General features: G+C 51.6%; 1 protein-coding gene and 1 pseudogene across 2 annotated transcripts; one reads left to right on the top strand and one right to left on the bottom strand.

The window, feature by feature from the left end:
• Nucleotides 1-4,413: 4,413 nt before the first annotated feature.
• On the bottom strand, nt 4,414-6,507 carry LOC311173832 (large ribosomal subunit protein uL24m-like; annotated as a pseudogene). The gene is made up of 3 exons: nt 6,430-6,507; nt 4,570-5,175; nt 4,414-4,420 (listed from the first exon to the last, which is right to left on the bottom strand). The product of its transcript is annotated as a large ribosomal subunit protein uL24m-like (transcript).
• Nucleotides 6,508-8,465: 1,958 nt separating this feature from the next.
• On the top strand, nt 8,466-23,380 carry TRPV2 (transient receptor potential cation channel subfamily V member 2; the record flags this gene model as incomplete). The annotated part of the gene is made up of 14 exons (XM_084238639.1): nt 8,466-8,674; nt 10,889-11,022; nt 12,221-12,511; nt 13,513-13,811; nt 15,171-15,344; nt 15,750-15,905; nt 16,454-16,552; nt 17,180-17,250; nt 17,746-17,911; nt 19,393-19,459; nt 19,557-19,894; nt 20,841-20,968; nt 21,723-21,802; nt 23,221-23,380. The coding sequence occupies 14 exons, from the start codon at nt 8,466-8,468 to the stop codon at nt 23,313-23,315; spliced, it is 2,307 nt and encodes a 768-aa protein (XP_084094765.1). The 3' UTR covers nt 23,316-23,380.
• Nucleotides 23,381-23,701: the final 321 nt, after the last annotated feature.

Below are 23,701 nucleotides of genomic sequence, written 5' to 3'. Positions count from 1 at the left end.
ATTTCTGTGGCTTCTGAGCTAGCCAGTCTGAGTGTGCTATTTTGTTATAGCAGCTGGACTAGACTAAACAGGAACCAGATTCATTCTCTTTTCAGGCCTGTGGGTTAGTGCTCCAATAGGCAGTGGCAACAAACTTTCCTCAAAGTCTAGGGTTCTGGAAGGCAGAGGTCAAACACTGTTAATGGGAATTACAGCAGGAACAAGACATGTGGGACCCATGTGCAGGGAGGATTAAAAAAGAAAAGGTGGACGAAGCACCCGGCTCAAAGTCTAGACTGGAGCGAGGTGCTACAGTGCTCCCACCCTTTGGAAGCACCTCTCTAGCGAGTATGCATTAGAGGCCCTGGCACCTCACTGTCCTGCTCTGTGACTTGCAGAGGGACGTGGGACCTGAGGAGCGTGCGTGCAAGCGGAGTCCCTGCCACGCTCCTGCTGCTGACCCCGAAACGGAGGTGACTGTAGACACTGGGCTCCGACAGACATGGGGGAGGAGGGACATGGCCAGGCCGGGCTAGGCCCTGCCTGGGGACCGGGAAGGGCCCTTGACTGGGCGTGGGGCGCGTACAGGAGCTCCCCGCCCCCACCCCGTGCGGAGTTTGGGGGCAGCAACTAAGGCTGGGTTTCAGGGAGAGGAGTGAGGAGCGGGGGTGGTGGGGGTGAGGAGGCAAGGCCGGGAAGCGCGGGGTGAAGGAATCCCCGGGAAAGGAGCAGGGTGCGGGGAGCAGAGACGCACAGCTGAGGCTCAAGCGGGTGGCCGGCAGAGAGGGAAGTTGGGGGTTGGGGGGAGACGGCAGCTGGCCTTCTACACCCCAGCTGGGTTTCCCGATCCTGGTCTTTCCTCAGGCCAAGGCTGAGATGGCTCGACCCCCCCCCCCAACCCCCCCCCAACGCGGCCGCCGTGTCATCCTTTTGTCTCACAGCTGCCGGCGTGGGGTCTTCCGTCTGGTCTCCTGCGCTCTGGCCTGCGCTGTGTCTGGGCGTCTCGGCCTCAGTCTGTGGCTCTCTTGTCTGTCTTGACTGCATGTCCAGGACGCCTTCTTCCTATCTCTGCCCCCTCATTTTCAGGGTCCCCTCTCTCTCCTAGCTGACAGAACAGTCCTCTGTCTAGCCTGTACAGTAGGGAAATCAAATACCCAACAGCCACTAGCAGGCGCTGCTGGGAACCCAGCTCCAGACCGAGGTCGGGGAAACTGCCAGAGCTCCCAGGGATTTGGGATTGGGTTCCCAGATTTGGCCCCCGGCCTGACAGTGGCTATTCTGGCCATGGAAGAAAGAGGCGGCACATCCGGGTCTGGCTCAGAGGAGCCCTCTGGGACTCGGGGGTCCCTGGGGCTGTGTGGGAAGAAAGCTCACTTTCCATGAGCGCAGGCATTCTCCCACGCCAGCAGAACTTTGGGTCCCTGCTCCCCCAGGAGACACCCTGGGTCTGCGCAGACCTCCCAGTGTCCTGCCTCTCTGAGGGTCAGGACCACCTCTGCTGGAATTTTTTCCTTCCTCACTATGAGCATTTTTAACTCTGGCCTCTGTCTCTTGTTCCAGGAAGCTGCCCAGCCTCCAAAGCCCGCTTATTTCTGTTCATTGGGTCTCAGACACAAAACTGCTCAGGGAGACAAGCCACCAAATATGACCACGTGCAGATCTGGACCAGATTTGGGGTTGGTACAAGAAGTGAAAGCTGTAGCTCACCGCTTGCCCACCTCACTTCCCCAAGACCCACAGGTGCTTCCTTCTAAAGCTAGAGCAACTTCTCTCCTTCTGGACTCTGAATCCCCCCTCCCACTTCTCTTTAGAATGTGTACTAATTTATGCTCAGGGATTATCTCTTGCACATTTGAGGTGGATTTTAAAAAAAAATTAAGATTTATTTATGCATACAAGAACTGGGGTACAGGACAGAGGTGTGGGAGGTGAGAGGATTCATCAGAGACAGAGTGGGGAACAGAACAGGCAGATTGACTGACATACACTGCTGAGGGGTGGCGCGGGCCATGCTACTCATGCTGTCTGACAAGGTCCGGGCATGAGGAAAGTTTCTGAAAAGTCAGAAACCTCCATAGCTGGCTCCTGCTACTTCCTTTCATTTGTTTGTGGCAGTTATTGAAACCACGGAAATTTTCTATAAGTTTTAAACTAACACAATGAGTGTTGGCATCAATGCCAATTTCGGTAATGCACACCTCAGCAGTTTGAGAAATGTACCTTCCAACATGATTGATAATCAGATGATTCCCAATAATCCTCTATGTCCTCCAGTTTGTAATTCTGTTACTATGAGTAACACTGAGCTCTTTAGCAAGCCACACTTGACAAAGCTCTTGGAATAGAGCCCTGCAAAAGTCCCTCACTAGAGAAGACCCTGAAGCACCCCAGGAGGTGAAATGGTCTGGGAGAAACACACCACACACTGTTCCCATGGCAATGGGACACTTGGTTCCATATAGAAAATAGAAAGTCGGCCTCGATTTTACAATGCCTGCTTAGCTTTGTTTTAGTTACCTAGCTTGACTGCATAAATCATGTTGCTTATAGCACCTGTTTCTATTTTCTGTTTCTATTTTCTGAATAATATACATCACCTAGGAAAATATGTAACCAAGTGACCAAGTTAATCATAGACTAGAAAAATTAGAAAAAGGACTGTGCACTATTAATGATCATTAATAATTTCTGAACAATGTAAAAGTAAAATCAATCATGATTGCATGATGTAATGATCAAATAACAATTCCTGATGTTATAAATAAAGCCCCACTGAGGCTATCAGTGGGAGATGTCTGCACCCTGATCAAGTGTCGGTGTCTCCTCACTACCTCATCTACCTCATCCCCCCTCCCCTCATCCCTCCACTTCGCCAATGCCCTCTTGTCCTTATAGAAACCCGCCCCCCCCCCCCCCCCCCGTGGGAGCTAGGACTCCCGCAGAGGGGAGCAGCAACAGGGGAGGTAAGAGAGATCTGCTGTGCCATGTGGGTTGCTCCCTGGCCAAGGATCGAACTTGTGCTGTAGTGGCTGCGAACAGCTTCATAGGTTGTGTCTTAACCCCTTTGCACTACCACGGAGGCCCGGATTTTTAAAAAATTTGACAGAAGATGCCACATTGTTTTTTTTTTAAGCCAGTGGTTAAAAAATAAAATCAAGTAGTACAAAAAACACACATTCAAAAAGAAGTTGCGCTCCCAACCTTGACCCTGAGTTCCCCTCTCCAAAGCATATCTGCTACACGTTTTTGTACCTCCCTCCCTCCCTCTTGTTTTATTAACATTAAAATTCTGAAAATAAGTTCAGAGAAAAGGTTAAAAAAAAAATTAGTAAGTGTGAAGTGAAACAAACAGGTAGGAAAGACACATATGTAAAAACTGCTTGGGGGAGATTTCCCTGGTGTGGACGCCAGACTGGGTGAACGTCTTGCAAGATTAGTCAGATGGCATTGGGATGGAGAAAACCTTGCTTCTGTGCTTGATTTATTTTCCCCTGAATAAAACAGGCATTCTACTCTATACATAGGACTTTTTAAAAAAGGTGTAACACAAATTACCTATTAAAAGTGTACAATATAATGGTCTTTAGTGTATTTATAGAGCTGTGCACAATCAAATTTATTTATTTTTATTTTTATTTATACAAGAACTGGGGCACAGGCCAGAGGCAGGGGAGGGTGAGAGAAATCACCAGAGACAGAGCGGAGAACAGAACAGGCAGATTGACTGAAACACACTGCTGAGGGGAGCAGCAGGCGAGACGGGAGAAGTCTGCCGCGCTATGTGGGTTTCTCCCTGGCTGGCCGGGAATTGAACTCACACTGCAGAGGCTACAAACAGCTTCACAGAGCTGCACTGAACCCACTGCGCCACTGGGGAGGCCCCTGCACAATCAAATTTAGAACATTTTCATCATCCCCAAAGAAGCCCTATACTCTTTAGTTCTGCATTTTCAAATCCCCTTGCCCTAGGCAACCACTAATCTACTTTCCGTCTCCATGCATTTCCCCAATCTGGACATTTTATATAAATGGAATAATGCAATATGAGATCTTTCATGACCGGCTTCTTTCACTTAGCCTAATTGTTTCCCAGTTCATTTATGTTGTAGTACACATGAGTACTTCATGCCTTTTTATGACCGAGTAATTAGTTTATGGCTGAATAATATCCATTGTATTGGTGTCTGAGGAAGAGGAAGCCCCAGTTTTTTTTTTTTTAACTTATTTTTGCATAGAAGAACTGGGGTATAGGCCAGAAGTGTAGGGGATGAAAGGATTCACCAGGGACAGAGTGGGGAGCAGAACAGGTGGATCTACTGAAATAGACTGCTGAGGGGAGCAGTGAGCAAGACAGGAGAGGTCTGCTGCCCCATATGTGGGTTAGCTCCCTGGCCAGGGATCAAACTCAAGCCATCAAGGTGATAGTGTTGAGACTTAATCCCTAGGCCAAGAGGGAGGCCCAGTAGCCCCAGTTTTAAGGCTACATTAAAGAAGAAATGGGCTACATTTTCTACTTTTAGAACACATATTTCTGAATGAAAACCTTTATGAAACGAAAGGTAAGACAAGGAAGGGAGACCCAAACAATACCAGTAGGCTTTTTTGTGTCTTTGGGTCTCCTGAATCCCCATTGTCTCCATCACCTCCTCCTCCAGTGTCTTTAGATAGGGCACATAGGTTCATTCTAGAATATCTTCCACTGATGTATCTTTGGGGCCATCAGTTCACATTACAAGGATAATACCATCAGTTCTGGGAAATTCCTGGTCTTGTGGAGACTCCTACCTTCTCTCCTGCCTCACTGAATCTCCACTCCTCCTCAGTGGGTTTCCTGTCCACACTATCCATGAGTTTGACCTGGTGGTGGAGCAAGGGTGCTTTGCTTGGGATCGTGGTTCCCTGGGTATCCTTGGTCTTGCCAGTATACCGGTAATATGTATTCAGTCCCTCGAGGACCACCCATTTTTGCTGCCGGATAACTTGAACCACTTTGCTTTGCTTCCCGGCATCCTTGCCTTTTAGAATCTCTACCCTGGCCCCACAGAACAGATGTCAGTGTTCACCAGAGACAGGTTCCACAGCTACATTGAGTCTCTTGATCCCTGGAGGGTTACTCCTCTTGTCTGACCAGGAGCCTGGATGGCTCATCCCATAGTAGTTATTGGGGTCAGGGGGCAGAGTAAACTTGCTGCATGACTAGAGGCTGTGAGAAATCCCCTCTGCTTCCTGCACTGCCCTGAGTTTGCATTTTATTCTAAGTAGCAGATGGAGCCAATTGTTTGGGGATGGTGTGTGTGGGGGGTTAAGCCAGGGTGTGAGGTGTTTGGGTTTTTATTTTTGAAAGATTATTCCAGTTTTTGTAAGGTGAATGGATTGAGGATAAGTGTGGGGTAGGAGGGAAGCTGGGACACAAGTTTGGAGGTAGCTGCAAGTCTTATAGGGGAGAGATGATGGTGGCTTGGGCCAGGCAGAGGTAGAGACAAATTTGGGGTGTTGCTGATGGATCGGATTTGAGGGAATGAGGGAGAGGGAGAAATTGTAAGACCCTTTGGATAGTGCATGTCTTCAAGCCCCAAGGTTGGGTGCAGACCAGAGCAAGGCAGGGTAGGGCAGGGCAGGGCAAGGAGATCTGATTTGCACAGTACCTGGCACCCTCTGCTCCCCCACCTTGCTGATTTGCACAGTACCTGGCACCCTCTGCTCCCCCACCTTGCTGGCTGGTGCTGGAAGCCCTATAGGGAAGTCTGGAGCCTTCAGGCTCCTCTGGTGAGGGGGCTGGGAGATCACCAGAAGTGGGAGAGTCCCCTTAAACTGATGGGTGAGTTGGTGGTGGGATTCATTCCCAGGGATCTGTGCTGGGCTTAGCCACTCCTCACCTCTCCTCTCCCTGGGTGGGGGAAGGAGGGGTGTTCTCAATAGCTCTCTCTACCCCACTATGAGCCAAACAGTTCCCCCACAGTGTGAGCCACATGGATGCTGGGAGGCATGTGGCCATGAAGAAGCAGATGTCAGAGTAGTGGGGCCAGAATCCCTCTCCCCGTGCAGCTCCTGCCCAGGGCAGGATCCCAGCACCCAAGGGTTGCCTTTGCTTGCCCTCCCCCTCATCTGGGGCCTCAGTGGCGAGACAGTGGGGGTGGGGAGGTGGGGCGTGTCTCCGGAGAGCAGGGTGTGGCCTGTGGTCCAGATGGTCATTCTGTGATGGACAGAATGTCCTGACAGGGGAGGGTTAACCCCACTCCCTACCGTGCCAGCTGGCCGCGTGGTTTGAGGGTGCAGAGCACGGAGTCCACACACAACCTGCTAGCCGAGCTCAGAGCAGGCTGGGGAGCTTCTGCGGCTGCGGAGCTGTCAGCGCCCGCCACCCCCTCCCGGCTTCACTTCCTCCCTAGGTCCTTGCAACCTCGCAGGCTCAGGATCCCAGCAGCCTGCAGCCCGCGGCCACGCCCTTACTTCAGCTTTGCGGGGTAAGTCGGGGTGGTTAATTCCGGGGACGTCTGGGATGTCTGTGGGGGTCGGGGCCCCAAACATGACAGTGAATGATCAGGATGGGGAAGCTGGAGGGGCCCTTGCTTCTCCGGCCCCACGCCAGGGTCTGCGCAGGGCGTGGGTCCCCTCCACCTGCACGCCAGACCCCTTCATCTGCACCCAGGGCGCACGAGGGTTTGGGGGAGGGTTAGGGACTGAACTGACAGCTGTTGCTGCTGAGGTATGGGAGTGGTGGGCTGAGGGGGGCGGGGGCAGCCCGGGAAAGGGGATTGAAGACACTGCCAGCCTAAATCGTGGTTGGTTCTCAAAGGACACACTTGGGTGTGTGGGGCAGAAAGATGGTGGGTCAAAACTGCCAGGTCCTGCCTCCCCTGCGTCTATGGGAAATGTCCTGGGAGCCTGAAGCTAGGCGTTTGCTCAAGCCCTGCCCCCATCTCACCCTGCTGGCTCCCTTTCCTTCTTTCTTTTTAAAGATTTATTTATCTATGCGTACAAGAGCTGGGGTACAGGCCAGAGATGCAGGGGTGGGGGAGAGGATTCAGCAGAGACAGTGGGGAACAGAACAGGCAGATTGACCGAAGTACACTGCTGAGGGGAGCAGCGGGTGAGACAGGAGAGGTCTGCCTCGCCATGTGGGTTGCCCTCTGGCCTGCTGGGGATCGTACTCATGCTGAAGAGGCTGTAGATTGCTTCATAGTGCAACACATAACACCTTGTGCCACCAGGGAGGCCCCTCCCTTTCCTTCTTTCTGTTCCAACCTACTGAGGGGAGGGGAGACAGAGGGGTTTCCCTTTACTCCTCTGGGGCTCCACTTTATGTCATGTGCTGGGGCCTGTGGTTTCACTTCTCCTGCTAGGCGGTATTGTCAGCTGAGCTTCCAGAACGCAACCTAGGGCCTATGGAAAGGGGCTCTCAGAGGGAGGCAGGCAGTCATCTCCAGCACCACTCTGAAGTCCCTAGAGACCAAGGTGCAGAGAGGTGGCATTCAAAGCCTTCAGAGATGATTCAGACTGATAATACAGATGGGCCCTGAAAGATTCCAAGAACTGAAGAGGAACATCATGGTAGGATGAGCTGGTTTCTAGGCCAGGCTCTGCCAATAGCTGGCAACCTTGGGAAAGTCATTTCCCCTTTCTGAGTCTTAGTTTTCTGGCCACAAAATGAGGGGTTTGATAGGCAGGTGTTTTTTTTTTTTTTTTTAAGATTTGTTTATGCATACAAGAGCTGGGGTACAGGCCAGAGATGTGGGGAGTGAGAGAATCCATAAGAGACAGAGTGGGGAACAGCACAAGCAGACTGACCGAAATATACTGCTGAGGGGAGCAGCGAGCAAGGCAGAAGAGGTCTGCTGTGCCATGTGGGTTACTCCCTGGCTGGCCAGGGATCGAACTCGTGCTGCAGCGGCTGTGGATTGCTTCACAGTGCAGTGCTTAACCCCTTGCACCACCAGGGAGGCCCCAACAGGTGGTTTTTTTGACGGTTTCCCTCAGAGCATTCCCCCTCTGTGGTGAGAGGTTGAGTGACGCGCCCCCACCCCATAACTGCACTTTTATCTGTTGTGAATATTGGCCACTGAGCAGGATGCAGAGAAAAGGTTTGTACTGTTAATGCAAATGTTTGTTACGCCCAGACCAGGGTCTGTGGCCTCTCAGATATCAGGAGGTCTGGGAGGGAAAGTGGGGGACAATCATGGCCCTTCTTGTGGGACAGTGTTAAAGAGGCAGCTCCACTGGGCCCCTGTGCTCCCCATTTCAGGATGTGGGGCCAGGGGCCTCCTGCCCTCTCCTCACCTTCTGTCTTCCTCCCTCCTGGCCCACTGCCCCTCCTCTTGGGCTCATTGTGGGTAAGACTCCTTGCCCTCAGCTTCTAAACATTTCCTTTTGCAGGCCCCAGCCAGACCCCTGACCTTATCTGGTCTCTGAACTGGAAGGAAGGAGAGGCTCTGACATATCAGTCTCCACAGGGATTCCAGCTGCAGAGGCAGCCTCCTCCCCTCAGGATGACCTCGCCCTCCAGCCCGCCTGCTTTCAGGCTGGAAACATCATATGGACGCGAAGAAGGTGGTGCTGAGGTAGACAGAGAAAAACATGGCCATGGGAATGGGCCACCCCCCATGGAGTCACCATTCCAAGGCGAGGACCGGAACTTCTCCCCTGAGATCACAGTAGATCTCGAATACTATAGAAAGAAAAAGGGAACAGGTGCCAGGTAAGGCGGCAAGTGGGGTGGAACTTTGGGCCATTCACCTCCAGTAGGGGTCTCCTCATGAGACTCGGTGGACCAGCCCAGCCCCAGCGCCCCTTCCTCAACCTGCTGAGTTCTCAGTCTGGCTCTGATGGCTCCTGGGCCCATTAGTGTTCTTGACTCTCTCCTCAGACTAGAGTGCGGATCCTGCTACCATAGGAATTGTGACCGTGGGGGAACTAGGGCACAAATAAGGTGGATGCAAGGATCACTTGAATACTTGGAGTTGGAAGAGTATCTTTCTACACAGTACACAATCTCAGAAGGCAGGACAAGAATGGGAAAGGTTCTGAAAAGAACAACCCTGTCCTGCAGCACCAAGGTCAGATTCTGACCTAGATAGGAGGGAATGCCAGAGCCTTCTGGGATTTGAGTAGCCTGCTTGACAGGGAGAATGGTGCTTCATTCTGTGCCTTTTTTGTGCTTCCCTACCACAAGCCTGTGATGCCACCCTGTGACAGGAAGTGCTTTGTCAAAATGACCACTTCCCCCTGCTGGATTCTCCAGTCAGTCACATTGTGGCCACATGGTGTGCTGGGCAGAGGATGGTATACCTTGCAGGGTGAGGAAGACAAACACTTCCTGACATTGGGGAGGCAGGCCTGGCTCCATCAGTCATTAAGAAAGCATGACTGAATCCCCCCTTCATTGGAGAGTCAGAAAGTCTTACTTGATTGGCCCATTCCACAGTAAACATGAAACTGGGTCCTGAGGGTCTCCAAAGCATCAAATAGCCCCCTACTTTTGTTTGTCTGGTCATATTGCTGGTCATGGTACAAGGAGGCTAGGGGAAACACTAGCCTCTGTGAAGAATAATATATCATCTTTCCCCATCACCAGACAGTGCTAGATTCTGAAGAAACACAGCCCCATCTGGGCCTTTTTCTAGAAGTGTAACTTCTTAGCAAAACTGAAATAAGTAGGCTTCAATGCTGGGACCGAATCTAGAATCTCTGGGGGAGTGGGGGTTGGGGGTGGGGAGGGAGTTCGGGTCAAGAATTTGACATCCCCTGCGAGCCCCGGTTGGACATCATGTGAACTTGGGCAAGATTCTTTATCTCCATGTTTATCTAAACAGGGAAATAGTGATTTATGGCTGATAGGACTGAAATGGGGAGTGAAGGTGCACATACTCCTTTGTTAGTACATAGATAGTTTTTGAAAGGGTTGAAAGGATTGAGGGGCTTTTCCTGATTCCTTCCCCTAACAGTCTGTGGGCACTTCCTGTAGCCCCATCCCAACCCTGACTCCCCCTCAAGGGCCATAACAAAGCCAACTTTATTTTTTGTTTAAGATTTATTTATTTATGCATATAAGAGCTAGGGTATAGGCCAGAGGTGTTGGGGTGGTGAGAGGATTCACCAGAGACAGGATGGGGAACAGAACAGGCAGAATGCCTGAAATACACTGCTGAAGGGAGCAGCCGGCGAGTCAGGAGCTGTCTGCTGTGCCATGTGGGTAGCTCCCTGGCCAGGGATGGAACTTATGCTGCAGTGGCTGCGGAAGCTTCATAGGTTGTCTTAACCCCTTGTGCCACCAGGGAGGCCCCAACAAAGCCAACTTTAAATCAAAGCAACCAAATATTTTACCAGTGAAAATTAGTTCATTTGGGAATTGCAGTTTGGGAAATGCAACTTATGGCAGGCCATTGGCAAATTCAGAAAGCAGGAGAGGGGAGCTTGCTTTTATGGAGGAAGGGGGGCGGGGTACACTCCTTCCTACTTGGGTAGGCAATGAGGCTTGTTCTTATGGGCGAGAGCTCCCTCTAGAGGCCTTCCCAACTGTGATTTTAGTTGAGGTTTCCTTTATTAATTTTCACAAATGTCTGCGCTGAAATCGACTCTATGGGATAATAGGCCTGTTGCAGGATCATTAAGGGACCTAGAAAACCTTGAGTACCTGATGCTGAGAAACACCTGTGTGTGATGCCTGGACTCAGGGATGCGTCAACCGATGCCTGGAAGGGCCTCTCCTCCTTGTCCCAGGGCTCTGCACCTTCTGGTAGGGGGGTCCTTAGGTCTCCTTGGTCACCCTGGGAGGACAGAAGCTCAGTAAGACCTGGGCCTGTAGGGCGCATAGTGCTCTTGGACTTCCTAAAAGGGGTCCCTGGCATAAGGAGCTTTCTGAGGGGCCCAGGGTTCTTATACAACTATCAGTCACAAACCACATCCCCCACAGCCAGCCGGACCCAAACTACTTTGACCGTGACCGGCTTTTCAGAGCGGTCTCCCGCGGCGTCCCTGAGGATTTGGCTGGGCTACCAGAATTCCTGCGCCTGACCAGCAAGTACCTCACTGACACCAAGTTCACAGGTAGGCGGGTCCTGCTGGCAGAGTTGTGGCATTCTCCTGGTCATGCTGAAACTGGGCTGATGGGGTGGAACCTTGACTATGATCAGGAGCCAAGGAGCAAGTGTTGGTAGTAGCCCCCCTCCCAGAATGGCTTAGGGGCCCTGCAGATAGAGCTAAGGACAGCCGCCTAACAGTCTGGCTGTGCTGCCACTTCCTCCCACCTCATCGGCCTGCTACCCCCAACCCATTTCAGTACTGGGATGGGTGCTTGTAGACATCTCAGTGCATTCTTCTTTACAAAAAAATAACAACATCATTATGATGTAACATACACACCATATACTTCACCCCTCTCAGAGTGCTCTGTCCCAAATATAAAATCCTTATTGTTTGGATGGGTTAGGAAAATAACATTTGGGTTCTCTAGAAGATTCAAATAGTAACAAAATATACAGAGTGGTAAAATGTATAAAATGATAAAAATCAATGTCATTCTGGACCACTGTTAATGATTTGGGATGCATCTTTTCAAACGTGGGCAACACATAGGCATGTATTTACATAACTGGAGCTGTGTTATACATAATAATTTGCAATGTGCTCCCCCCTACACCTTACCACTTCCTGTAGCACTTGCCATTTCAGCAAATATATATTTCTAGCTCAGTGATTTTGACCACTGCTGAATTTGAAAGTGTATAGATTTACCATAATTTAGTTAACTGATTCCTTGCTGTGGCCCTTTAGGTTGTTTGTCATTGTTGGCTTCAAGTACTGTGTGCTAAGCATTTTGTACATGGTTTCATTTGACCCTGGAATACCCTTACAACATCCCTGGAACAGTGCCATTTAACAGTGAAGAAAACCAAGATTGGGAGAGGCCAACTGACTTGCAAGAGGAGATAGGACCATCAAGTGGGGGAGTCACTTAACAACTGCTCTGAATGTTCTTGAATAGATAGCCTGGCATGTATGACACAGTATGTCTTAGAAATGTAAATTCTAAGATAGAAACTAGTCGTGTCTGCTGGTAAGTTAATATCTGTTAACTGAAGCCTTGAGATCATGGCGGCCCAGCAGTGCTCCCTCCTGTCTATGTGGCAATCTTTTAATACTTCCAAGGAGCACTTTGGAGCCTGGGTTCATTGTACAGGCTGCTGGGTGGCCAACCACTGCAAGGCTGAGCACCCTGTTTCCCTCCCTCTCCTGTCCCCCACAGAGGGATCCACAGGGAAGACTTGCCTGATGAAGGCTGTGCTCAACCTTCGGGATGGGACCAATGCCTGCATCCTGCCGCTGCTGCAGATCGACCGGGACTCTGGCAATCCCCAGCCCCTGGTCAACACCCAGTGTAAGGATGAGTACTACCAAGGCCACAGTGCCCTGCACATCGCCATTGAGAAGAGGAGCCTGCAGTGTGTGAAGCTCCTGGTGGAGAATGGGGCCAACGTGCATGCCCGGGCCTGTGGCCACTTCTTCCAAAAGAGCCAAGGGACTTGCTTCTATTTTGGTGAGGAGCTTTTCTTGGATAAATTGAAACACAGAGAGAATAAAACTTTGCTCAAATTCTCAGGGTTAATGTGTCACAGAGCTGGCCTTTAAACTCCAACAAGGAGTAAGTAATGAAATTAAAACAGAGGTAATAGGAACATCCTTTATTGGTTCATAAGGACACTGTAAAGACAGACATTGTAGGCCTAACTACCACGCTAGACTGCCTGAAAAAGTAGTTTGTCTTTTATTTTTAAGATTTATATATTTATGCATACAAGAACAGGGGTGTAAGCTGGAGGTCCAGGGGGTGAGAGGATTCACCAGAGAGAGTGGGGAGCAGAACAGGCAGACTGACTGAAGTACACTGCTGAGGGGAGCAACGGGTGAGAGAGGAGAGGTGTGCTATGCCATGTGTGTTGCTCCCTGGCCAGTGGGGGATCAAACTCTGTGCTGCAGCGGCTGGTGCTAGCTTGATAGTGCTGTCTTTAACCCCATGCACCACCAAGGGGGCCAGTAGTTTGTCTTAAGAGCTTTTTTCTCCTTGTCTGGCAAAGGAGGCTAGTCACACATTCCAGCCCAGAGCAGCGCTGGAGAATGACTGTTAGAACTGGTATGTGATGAGATTAGACCAAACAGGGCCTGGATAAGAGCCAGAGAGCGCCTGGGCTCTGTTGAAGAAAAAGAAGCTGGAGAAACCGGACCCTGGCTAGCTAGCCTCTGTTCTGGTCCCTTAGAAGATCAAGGGCCGTAGTCCTCTCTTCCTTAGGTCAGAACTGCACAGGAGCTGCCCTTATCAGTGTTCACAGGAGAAGGCACACTAGCCCCGAGCTGAGCCCAGGACCATGTTCCCTCACAGCTCATACTTGGGTGGGGCCAGGACCCCCAGGCAGTGCTCCATCCTCTCCTGTGTGTGCCTGACCCACTTCAGGGAGACCTGACCTGCTATCTATGGAGCATGAGGAATATGCCAATGGAAGCTGGGAGATCCAAGGTCCAAGCTGCCCCCTCATCCCCCAGGTGAGCTGCCTCTCTCTCTGGCTGCGTGCACCAAACAGTGGGACATGGTGACCTATCTCCTGGAGAACCAGCACCAGCCTGCCAGTTTGCAGGCCGCCGACTCGCACGGCAACACAGTCCTGCATGCCTTGGTGATGATCGCAGACAACTCGAAGGAGAACAGTGAACTGGTAATCCGCATGTATGACAAGCTCCTCCAGGCTGGGGCCCGGCTCTGCCCCTCTGTGCAGCTGGAGGACATCCCCAACAAGCAGGGCCTCACTCCTTTGAAGCTGGCTGCCAAGGAGGGCAAAATTGAGGTGAGTGGGGCCCTTCCTCTCTCTACCTATCCAGCAGGACTCATCCTGAGGTTTCTGCACAAAGACGCTGGGGTGGTCTAGATTGGTGGTAGCCCCACTTTTCCATTTGAACACTCCTATTAGAACATTTCAGCCAGCCCTCTAGTATCTCCATGCCTATTTACAAATAATATCTGGACTATTGAACTAACATATTGTGTCATATTATAAAATGGAATTTTTTTAAAAGTTGTTTGGGTTTGTTTATTAGGAGATAGTCTTTTCATACCCTTTGCCTATTTTACTATTAGATTTACTCTTAGATTCTCTTCATATTGATTGGTCAGTGTTCTTTATAATAAATTTATTAGCATTTTGTTTACTGCAATAGTTGCAAATTTTTTCCCATTTCAATAGTCAAAAACTTTTATTGCATTTTTTTTTTTTTTTGCCACACAGGTTTTTTACATTTTTGTATAATAATTACCTGTTCCTTTAGGGTTCCTTGGTTTTGCTATAACTTCATTCCTTCTGCAAAGTTATACATGTATAACCTTGTGTGTCTATTTACATATATTTTCTTCTTTTTTAAGATTTATTTATTTATGCATACAAGAGCTGGGGTACAGGCCAGAGATGCGGCGGGTGAGAGGATTCATCAGAGACAGAGTGGGGAGCAGAACAGGCAGATGTACTGAAATACACTGCTGAGGGGAGCAGCAGGCCAGACAGGAGAGGTCTGCTGTGCCATGTGGGTCAGCTTCTGGCCAGGGATCAAACTCAGACCTTAGTGATGATAGCACTGAGACTTAACCCCTAGGTCACCAGTGAGGCCTAAAGTTTCATAACTTTTCAATTACAACCTCCGCCTGCCAAGGGTGCTATGGTGTGCTTTGTTACCTAGAGGCATGGGTGTGTGGTCTATGGAAATCACTCCCCAATCAATTTTCTTCCCCTTGTTCCTCATTTGTGGAAATAAATTTCTCCTCAACTTATTTGGATTAGAGACCCTTTCTGGTCTGTTGAAGGCTCTGGACTCGGACCACAAAAGTGCACACATGTGTGACTGGTAGCCTCTGATCTCAAGGGGCCTTAAGAACCTCTGGTTGGGGGTCTCTGTCATGTGAGGAGTCGAGGAAAGGGGACCTGAGAGCAGGAGTGGGGAAGGAAGAGCCATGCTGGCTGACAGGCCTGAGCACATGTGGATGGGCAGGAACGTCTACACTGTGGCTGAGCATGTGCCCAGAGTGTGCTCACGTGTCTGCCTCAGCACTGGAGAGGGGAGTGGGCAGCACTGTAGAGCACCAGGAGTTCTCTGTTTGGGAGCAACCAGTATGGGGGATAGTCATGCAGGCCAAGTTCACATCACACAATATGCAGATTTTCAGACACATCCTGCAGCGGGAGTTCCCAGAGCCGTGCCAATTCCTTTCCCGCAAGTTCACAGAGTGGTGCTATGGGCCTGTCCGTGTGTCACTGTATGACTTGGCCTCTGTGGACACCTGGGAGAAAAATTCAGTGCTGGAGATCATCACCTTTTACTGCAGAAGCCCGGTGAGCTGTGGGGTCATGAGTACATGTGGAGGGCCTGGCTGTGCACAACCCTGCTGCCTGCTGCTCCTGGACCATGCTATTCTGTAACTGCCACTGGAGGGCGGGAGAGTGGCTGCACAGCCTGTCCCTGGCCTGGGGCCAGTACTTATTCCACAAACCATTCCATCAACTCCAGGACTGTGCCAGGGTCTGGGTGGCAACCTTGAGAATCGCTCTGTGGACCTCCACTTGCTCTAGACGGGAGGGAGAGGCCCTCGGTCCCACCATGGCAGTGGGGGAGGAAGGGAGGCAGCCAGGGAGGGGTCATTCAGGACTCCCCATCTCTGTCATCCTTTGCATGGGGCTCATAGTGGGCCCTTATATTGGCTTGCTGACCATACCCCTGCCTCTCACATTCTACCCCAGGACCGACACAAAATGGTCGTTTTGGAGCCACTGAACAAACTTCTGCAGGCGAAATGGGACCTGCTCATTTCCAGATTCTTCTTCAACTTCCTGTGTTACTTGATCTACATGTTCATCTTCACGGCTGTTGCCTACCACCAGCCTACCCTGGAGAAGGCAAGGCCGGGGAAGGGGCAAGTCCTGGGGGCCCTGGAAACAACCCCACAAATGACAACAGCCAGCTTTGACAGCTTGGGTGATGGGCCTGAGCTCTTAAGCAGCTGGTGAGAGAGTGGAAGCCAGCACCACACTGTAACAAAATAATACCTAATACTGTGTGCTCACCTATGTGAGAAAGTATTCTAAGTGATTGACAGGTGTTCGTTGGTTTAGTTAATGCTCATAGCCACCCTGAGATGCTGAACTATTATCACCCCCAGTTTATAGTTAAGGGAAGGAAGACACAGAGAAGTTAAGTAATGTATCCAGGGTCAAACAGGCTGCAAGTTGGGCTCTGAACCCCAACAGACCGGCTCCAGACCCCATGCTCACAACCTCAGCACAGTGTACCTTTTGATAGACTAGAATCCAGGGGTTCTGCCCCAGAGCTGTGTTCCCTGTACAGCTCTGAGGGTCTCTCCACATGCGGGCTCAGCTCTTGCTCTCAGGGGGTGAGTTGTTTGAGAGGGACTCAGGGCCTAGGTCCTAACCGAGCGTCTCTTTAGCAGGTCTTCCTCCCTATGAAAGTGACTGCGGGAAACTCCATGCTGCTGCTGGGCCACATTCTGATCCTGCTCGGGGGGATTTACCTCCTCATGGGCCAGGTGAGGCTCCCCAACCCATGTGGCTCCCAGCCCACCAAGAAGCAAACCTACAATTCTGCTGCAAGGAACCTTAGAGTTAGTTCACTAGTCTCTTCATTTGCGAGCAGGTGAATCCCAGACCAGCTTTGGGGCTATTAAGGTCTGTGAGTTCTGACCTTGCCTCCTGGGACTGGGTACCCTCTAGCCAGTCCAACCCCCCAGCAGGTCCTCTTCAGTTGAAAATGCTGCCAGCTTGCAGGGGACAGGCAAGGCAGAGTGGGACAAATCCAGGTTGGCTGCAGTACAGGGCAGTCCCTGGGAAGCCAGGGAGAGAAGAGAAAAAAGGAGCCCTCCTCTTTGCCATGTACAGAGCTTGAGGTCCCCCACGTCCACATGGGCCTGGAGGTCCCTGCATTGACTTGGTGTCTGTGGATGGATGTACTTTTGGGAAGCAGTTTCCAAAGCTTCTCTACTATCAGCAGATTCACAAGCCCTTCCTCCTACAAGTCAGAGTTGCTGCCTTCACCCCCAAGGTGGTGCTGTCTAGGGTCCCATATGCCAGGCCAGTAGGCAGAGCCTGGGCCCTGTGGGGTGGCAGGGCCACACTGTGGTGAGGGGTTTCACACTCCCTGTGTTCCCTCCCCACAGCTGTGGTACTTCTGGAGGCGCCGGTTGTTCATCTGGACCTCATTCATGGACAGCTACTTTGAAATCCTCTTGTATGTGGGGCCTCACCCCTCAGCCTCCAGTCTCAGCCCCTGGGGAGGCGGGTGTGGCAGTGGGCACTGGGTTGGCTTTAGAGGAGAGAATGCAGTGCTGGGAATTGAAACCAGAGCACAGGCCAGACTCAGGAGACCAGGCTGTTATCTAGCCTGGGGTGGTCCATGCTCCTACCCTTGTTATCATGATGGTGATGCTTGTCTTTATTGCGCCCTCGCTCTGCACCAGTGGATCCTGAACGCCTTGCAAGTTGAATCTCACTGGATCTCCACAAACACTCTATGAGTCAGCTTAGCCCATTTTACAGGGGAGGGAACTGAGGCCCACAGAGGTTAAATTTACTTGCCCATGTTGGGGTAGGTTAGGACCTGATTGGGTCCAGCCTCAGCTGGAGAGAGCAGTGGGAGAGGTGGTGGGGGTCAGCACTGGCTAGTGGGGGTTGGGGGGTCCGGCCAAGGGGTCTGCAAGCTGACCAGGACCCTGCCCCTGTGCAGCTTGATCCAGGCCCTGCTCACCGTGCTGTCCCAGGTATTATGTTTCCTGGCCAATGAGTGGTACCTGCCCATTCTCGTGTCCGCACTGGTGCTGTGCTGGCTGAACCTGCTTTACTATACACGAGGCTTCCAGCACACCGGCATCTACAGCGTCATGATCCAAAAGGTGAGAGGCAGGGATGGCCCCGGAGCAGCCAGACTGCTGGACAGAGCTGGACACCACATTCTCGTGAGACTCCTTTTGGTCTCAGCAGATAGGCACCTTTCACAGTTGACCTGGGCAGAGATTTTTTTTTTAAAGATTTATTTATTTATTTATTTATTTATACAAGCACTGGGTACCGTCAGAAGCGCAGGAGGGTGAGAGAATTCATCAGAGGCAGAGCAGGGAGCAGAGCAGGCAGAAGGACCGAGGTACACTGCTGAGGGGAGCAGTGGGTGGCAGGAGAGGTCTGCATGCCATGTGGGACCCTCGCCCGGGGATCAAACCGGTGTTGCAGAGGCTGCGGGCAGCTTCGCAACCCAGCGCTCAACCGCTGCGCCACCGGGGAGGCCCTGGGCAGAGATTTTGTCTGTCTGTGCATCAAGCATAGATCTGCTTTCAGGGGTCTGTGCTCTGCACGCTTAAGCAAACACATGCACATGTGTGTGCTTGTGGGTGTCCACAGGGAGCACATGTGTCACTGCCCACTGAAGGACAGAGAGATGCTCATAAGTCTGCATGTAGGCATATGCATGTGCCTGCATTCATGTATTTATTCAGAAAATATTTAGAAAATGTGTACTCTGAGGAAGACCCTGTTTAGGTGTTTTACTAACAAAGCAGACAAGTCCTGATCTCCTGAAACTGATATTCTAGTGGAGGAAATGAAAACACTAAGAAAATAAATGAGAACATTACAGGCTGCTACATTCTATGAAGAAAATACACAGGACAGGGTGATGGAGAATGGTTCAGTGGGGGGTGCTTTAGATGGGAAGCTTTGACATGAAAGAATGATTCAGGCACCACAGACTCGGGAGAAGCATGTAACAGAAAGGGATGGCGACAGCCAAGGCTGGGAGTGCAGGAAAAAAGCAAGGACACTGGGTAGAGTGAGGAGAGGAAGTTGGTGGGGGAGACATGGGGGCCAGGGGTTGTGTTGGCCATGGGGAGGGGCTGCAGGCCCCTGGAGGATTTTTCTTTCTTTTCAAATTGTGGGAAATTGCAGCCAACACTATTTACCATCTTGATCCTGTTTACATTACACTTCAGGGGCAGGAAGCACATCCACATCGCTGTGCAGCCACTGCACCGTCCATCTCCAGAGCCCTTTTCTCCCCAAACCTCTTGCCCCTTAAACACTAACTCCCCATCTGCTCCTCTGAGTCCCTGGCAGCCACCCTTTACCTTCTACTGCTTCGAGTACCTCCTATAAGTGGAATCATGTAGTATTTGTCTTTTTTTTCTTAAAGATTTATTTATTTATGCATAAAAGACCTGGGGTGCAGGCCAGAGATGCAGCAGGTGTGTGTGTGTGTGTGTGTGTGTGTGTGTGTGTGTGTGTGTGGTGTACTTGGGAACCCATGCTTGGGGTCGAGGCAGAGGTCTGGGGTCATGCTTGGTGGCTGAGCCATTCAGCCTAGCTCCCGGCACCTATGTTCCAGGTCATCCTTCAGGACCTGCTCCGCTTCCTTCTGGTCTACTTAGTCTTCCTTTTTGGCTTCGCTGTAGGTAAAGGCCCTTTGCCCAGCCCTTGCCCACCCTGGACACCCCCTGAAGCTGCCCACTAGCCCCCCAGGCTCAAGATTCCCCCATCTCCCTCCTGCAGCCCTGGTGAGCCTGAGCCGGGAGGCCCGGGACCCCGAGGTCCCTGCAGGCCCCAATGTTACAGAGGCAGTGCAGTCCAGAGCAGGAAAGGCAGATGAGGAGGGCAGCTCAGTCCCATATGAGGGCATACTGGGCGCCTCCTTGGAGCTCTTCAAATTCACCATCGGCATGGGTGAGCTGGCCTTCCAGGACCAGCTGCGCTTCCGTGGAATGGTGCTGCTGCTGCTGCTGACCTACGTGATGCTCACCTACATCCTGCTGCTCAACATGCTCATCGCCCTCATGAGTGACACTGTCAACAACGTGGCCGAAGACAGCTGGAGCATCTGGAAGCTGCAGGTGCCTAGGGAAGCTCTCCTGCCCCTCCCCAAGCTCGGGTCCAGAGAGGAGTGTGCAGGACCCATCTGAGCCCAGGCTTGGGTCCTGGGTGGCTTCACCCTTGTTGGTGTCTCCCTCATCCATCCTTTCTGTCATAGGGTTGTTGCGAGGATCAAATAAGCTCATTGATCTAAACCCTTAGGACGGTGCTCAGCATAGTCATGGCCCAATGTATTTGTTATCATCATCAAGTATTTCTTGGGTGTCCACTCTAGAAATTTTACAAGTGAGGACATGGAGGGTCTCCTTACCTTCTCTGTCAGGCTCAGTTCTAGAAGAAGACAAAGGGCCACATGACTCTCCCATTCAATGTTAAATGGGGTCAGTTTGGTGAGTAAGGCAAGCCAGATGTGAAATCCTTGGGTTGGCCCAGCTTAGGGAAGCTGGGAGTACAAACACCCCTAATATGACACTAACCTACAGTGAAGGCAATAGCTGCTTCTTGATCTGTGAGGATTGGGGTGAGTCTGGGTAGTTGCCGCAGGGAGAGCCTTGCCCAGCAGGCTGGACTCTGTTGCCAATTCATTGTTGACCTTGCACAAGCTCCTTATCTTCTCTGAGCCTCTGTGTCCTCACCCACAAAGCTCCAAGCCCCACTTAACTCACCTGCATGCCAGGGGGCAGGCACAAGTGTGGAGCAAATGAAGTCCGTACCTGGTGGTGTGCAATTCTGGAACTTGTAATTGTTGAGCATTCATCATGTACTGACTTCCCAGTAACTGCCTGAGGTACATTATTCTCAGTCTGCAAGTGGGGAAATTGAGTTCCAGAAAAGTTAGGGATCCAACACCCTTTCACCTAGTGAAATTCTGGAGCTAGGTCCAAATGCACATTCTTTGGGGTATGCTGTAAAGGTGCCATGGTGCATCTCCCTGGCAGCTCTATCTCATGTTTCCTTTGTTTCTAGAAAGCCATCTCTGTCCTGGAGATGGAGAATGGCTACTGGTGGTGCAGGAGGAAGAAGCAGCGGGCAGGTGTGTTGCTAACAGTTGGCACCAGGGCAGATGGCAGCCCCGATGAGCGCTGGTGCTTCAGGTGTGTGAGGGTGCCTGGAGCCAGAATTGTGGGAAAGAGTATCCAAGAATGCCAGGATACTCTTGTTCTGGGTGGGTGAGGTCAGAGATGCTGGATCACATAGGACAGGAGCTGCCGCCTGTCTTCCTGCCTGTCTCACTGGCTTAAACTGATCTTGGTGGTCCCTGACCTTCTCCTGGCCTGGGGTACAGTGAAGAGCCAAGATGCCAGAGGGACCCTTGGGTTACAGCACATCAGCCTTGCTCTGGTGGGTCTGCTCTGCCCTCCCAACTTCACAAGCCTCACCATGGAGGCTACCACTTGTCCACAGAGAACAAACTCTTCCATGCCCAGGGAAGGCCTGGGCAGTGGGAGAAGGATCTTGGTACAAATGCCAGAAACCCACTTGCATGAGATAGCATTTGCAAAGAGAGGAGAGGGCCTTAGGGTGTGGAATAGCCACAAAAGGGCCCCAGAACCCTGGGAAACCAAAGACACACTTGATCTGAACTCTTCTCTGGATGTTCTGGGCAACACATGTCACTATGACTAACCTGATTCAGGCTGATTCCCGGCCAGGGGGTCACAGGCTGATAGCAGCAAGGATGAGGCTCAGGTGGGATGGTGGATGGCCTAGTGTCCTGTGGAGGAGGGCAGAAAGACCCCATCCTTCTCATTGTCCCTGGGCCTACCAAAGTCTACAGTTTACCCAGTGGGGGTAAAGCAGCTTGTAGCACTGGCTTTCCTGGAACTTTGGCTGCTTTTCTGCTTTCAGGGTAGAAGAAGTGAACTGGGCTTCTTGGGAGAAGACACTGCCCACAGTACGTGAAGAGCCGTCAGGGCCAGACGTCCCTGGTGAGTAGTCATAGTGGCTACTGCCCTGTGTGTGCGCGCACATGTGTGTGTGTGTGTGTGTGTGTGTGTGTGCGTGCAAGTCCTTGGTCACACAACCGTGGGGAGTCTGGGGCAGGATTCCTTGGTGGCCACTTCCCAGATCCATCCTATGAAGTTCTTCCTAAAGGGATTGCTCCCTTAAAATAATCCTTCTCTCCTTTCCTTTCCATCCCACCTCTTTGCTGGCTGGTTTTTAAGACATCCTCTGAAGTGATCCCTGTCTCCTCCAGACCAGCCTCAGTCCTGTCCTCACCACTCACTTTCTCACTCCCTATCTCCTCCTCCTGGGTGGGTTCCAATCACTTGCCTCCTTTGCCCAGGCAGTTAGTTCTGAGGTAGCAGGCCTGAGCTGTGGGGACCAAGCAGTGGAATAGGGAAGTCCCCTCACCTGGCTCACAGCATGGGTGGCCATCTGCCTGGGCCCACACTGGCTCTGTGCTGATGGGCCAGCCTTGCTGACTGCAAACTTCCCTCACTATACAAGCCCCCAGCTGCGGTATCTCTGAGAAGCCACTTCCTATGCCTTTCCCCACCTCTCATGGCCTGCATCTTCTCCATTCCAGGGTAGTGATGGCCCCTCCTGCTGCTTCCCACCAAGACCCACTCCTTCCTCCCATCCCTCAGAGGCCTGTTCTCAGGATTAGCTCTCTCCACTGAGTGCCCTTTGTGAAATTTTTACTAGCTCTCACCTCCAGCCTTTCACTGGTCCTCTTACTCTCTTATTCTCTTTCTAACAAACTCTATTTGCTTGTATCTGTCGTGCTGACCATGAATCCATGATCCCTGGCATACTGCTCCAAAGCCTGCTGGTTTCTCAGGATCCTGGGTCCATGCCTATGGCCCTCACAAACCCACCCCCTCTTTGTGTCTCTCTTCCCGAATCCTGCCACCCTGCCACTTCAGTGCCAACTCTCTGAAAGTCACCTTGCTCCTCACCTTGCCCAAGCACGCCACATCTAAGTCCACATTGCCTGCTGGGGCCTCCAGTTGGACATCCCCAGTGAAAAGAGCTTGGGAAGGGTGGGGTGCCCTATCAGGTAACATGTATATAACCCTCCCACCTCCTCATGCAGGTGGGAGACCTTGAGTTTCTACCCACCTACCTTTACCTGGTGCTGCCTGTCCTCAGCAAGTCTCAGTTGTTCTGGTTTCTAACCCATAAAGCCTATCACCTCCAGGGTGACTAGCACATGGCAGGGGTTCCGGTAGTGCTTGTGGAAGGAGGCAGACAAGGAGAGGGATTGCCAGGGAACTCCAGAATTGCCTGCTGTCTACAAGGCATAATGCAGTTTCTGTGGCCTCTACCTATTTCCCTGGCACCTGCCTCCTGGGGACACAGCTCAAGAACCAAGTCACAGTACTCTTCATTTTGTTTACAGGCACCACGAAGAGCCCTTCCCTGGCCTCCCAAAGTGGGGAGGACAGTGCCTTGGAGGAAGACTACCTGCCTCTCCAGCTCCTGGAGTCCCGCTGATGACCCAGATGCATGAAGAGGCGGGCAACGCGCAGCAGGGAATCTTTCCAGTTAAAATTGCTGGCTCTGGGGCTCCAGGCAACTTTGGTGGCAAATATATTTTCAAATATATTTTCTCATGACTAACTTCCCTGAAAACATGCTTTGTGCAATCATGGCGGGCCTCTGGGAAAGTTGACATCTGTATGTCTCTGTGGGCATATGTCTGAGGCTGTGTCTGTGCCTTTCTCATCTGTGCATGGGGCCAGGAGACCCTCACCCACCACCCCCAGCCTCAGGGCTGTCCTCTGCTGGGTGCAGGCAGTTGGCTGAGGTGCTGTGCCTGTTGCAACGGCAGATGTGTGCTGGTGGATGTGGACACATATCCTCTAACATCCAAGATGTTT

This window comes from Talpa europaea (genome assembly GCF_964194135.1).
Source record: "Talpa europaea genome assembly, chromosome: 7".
NCBI lineage: Eukaryota > Metazoa > Chordata > Mammalia > Eulipotyphla > Talpidae > Talpa > Talpa europaea.
The sequence above is the reverse complement of the archived record's forward strand: the minus strand, read 5'-3'. Positions and strand labels throughout refer to the sequence as shown.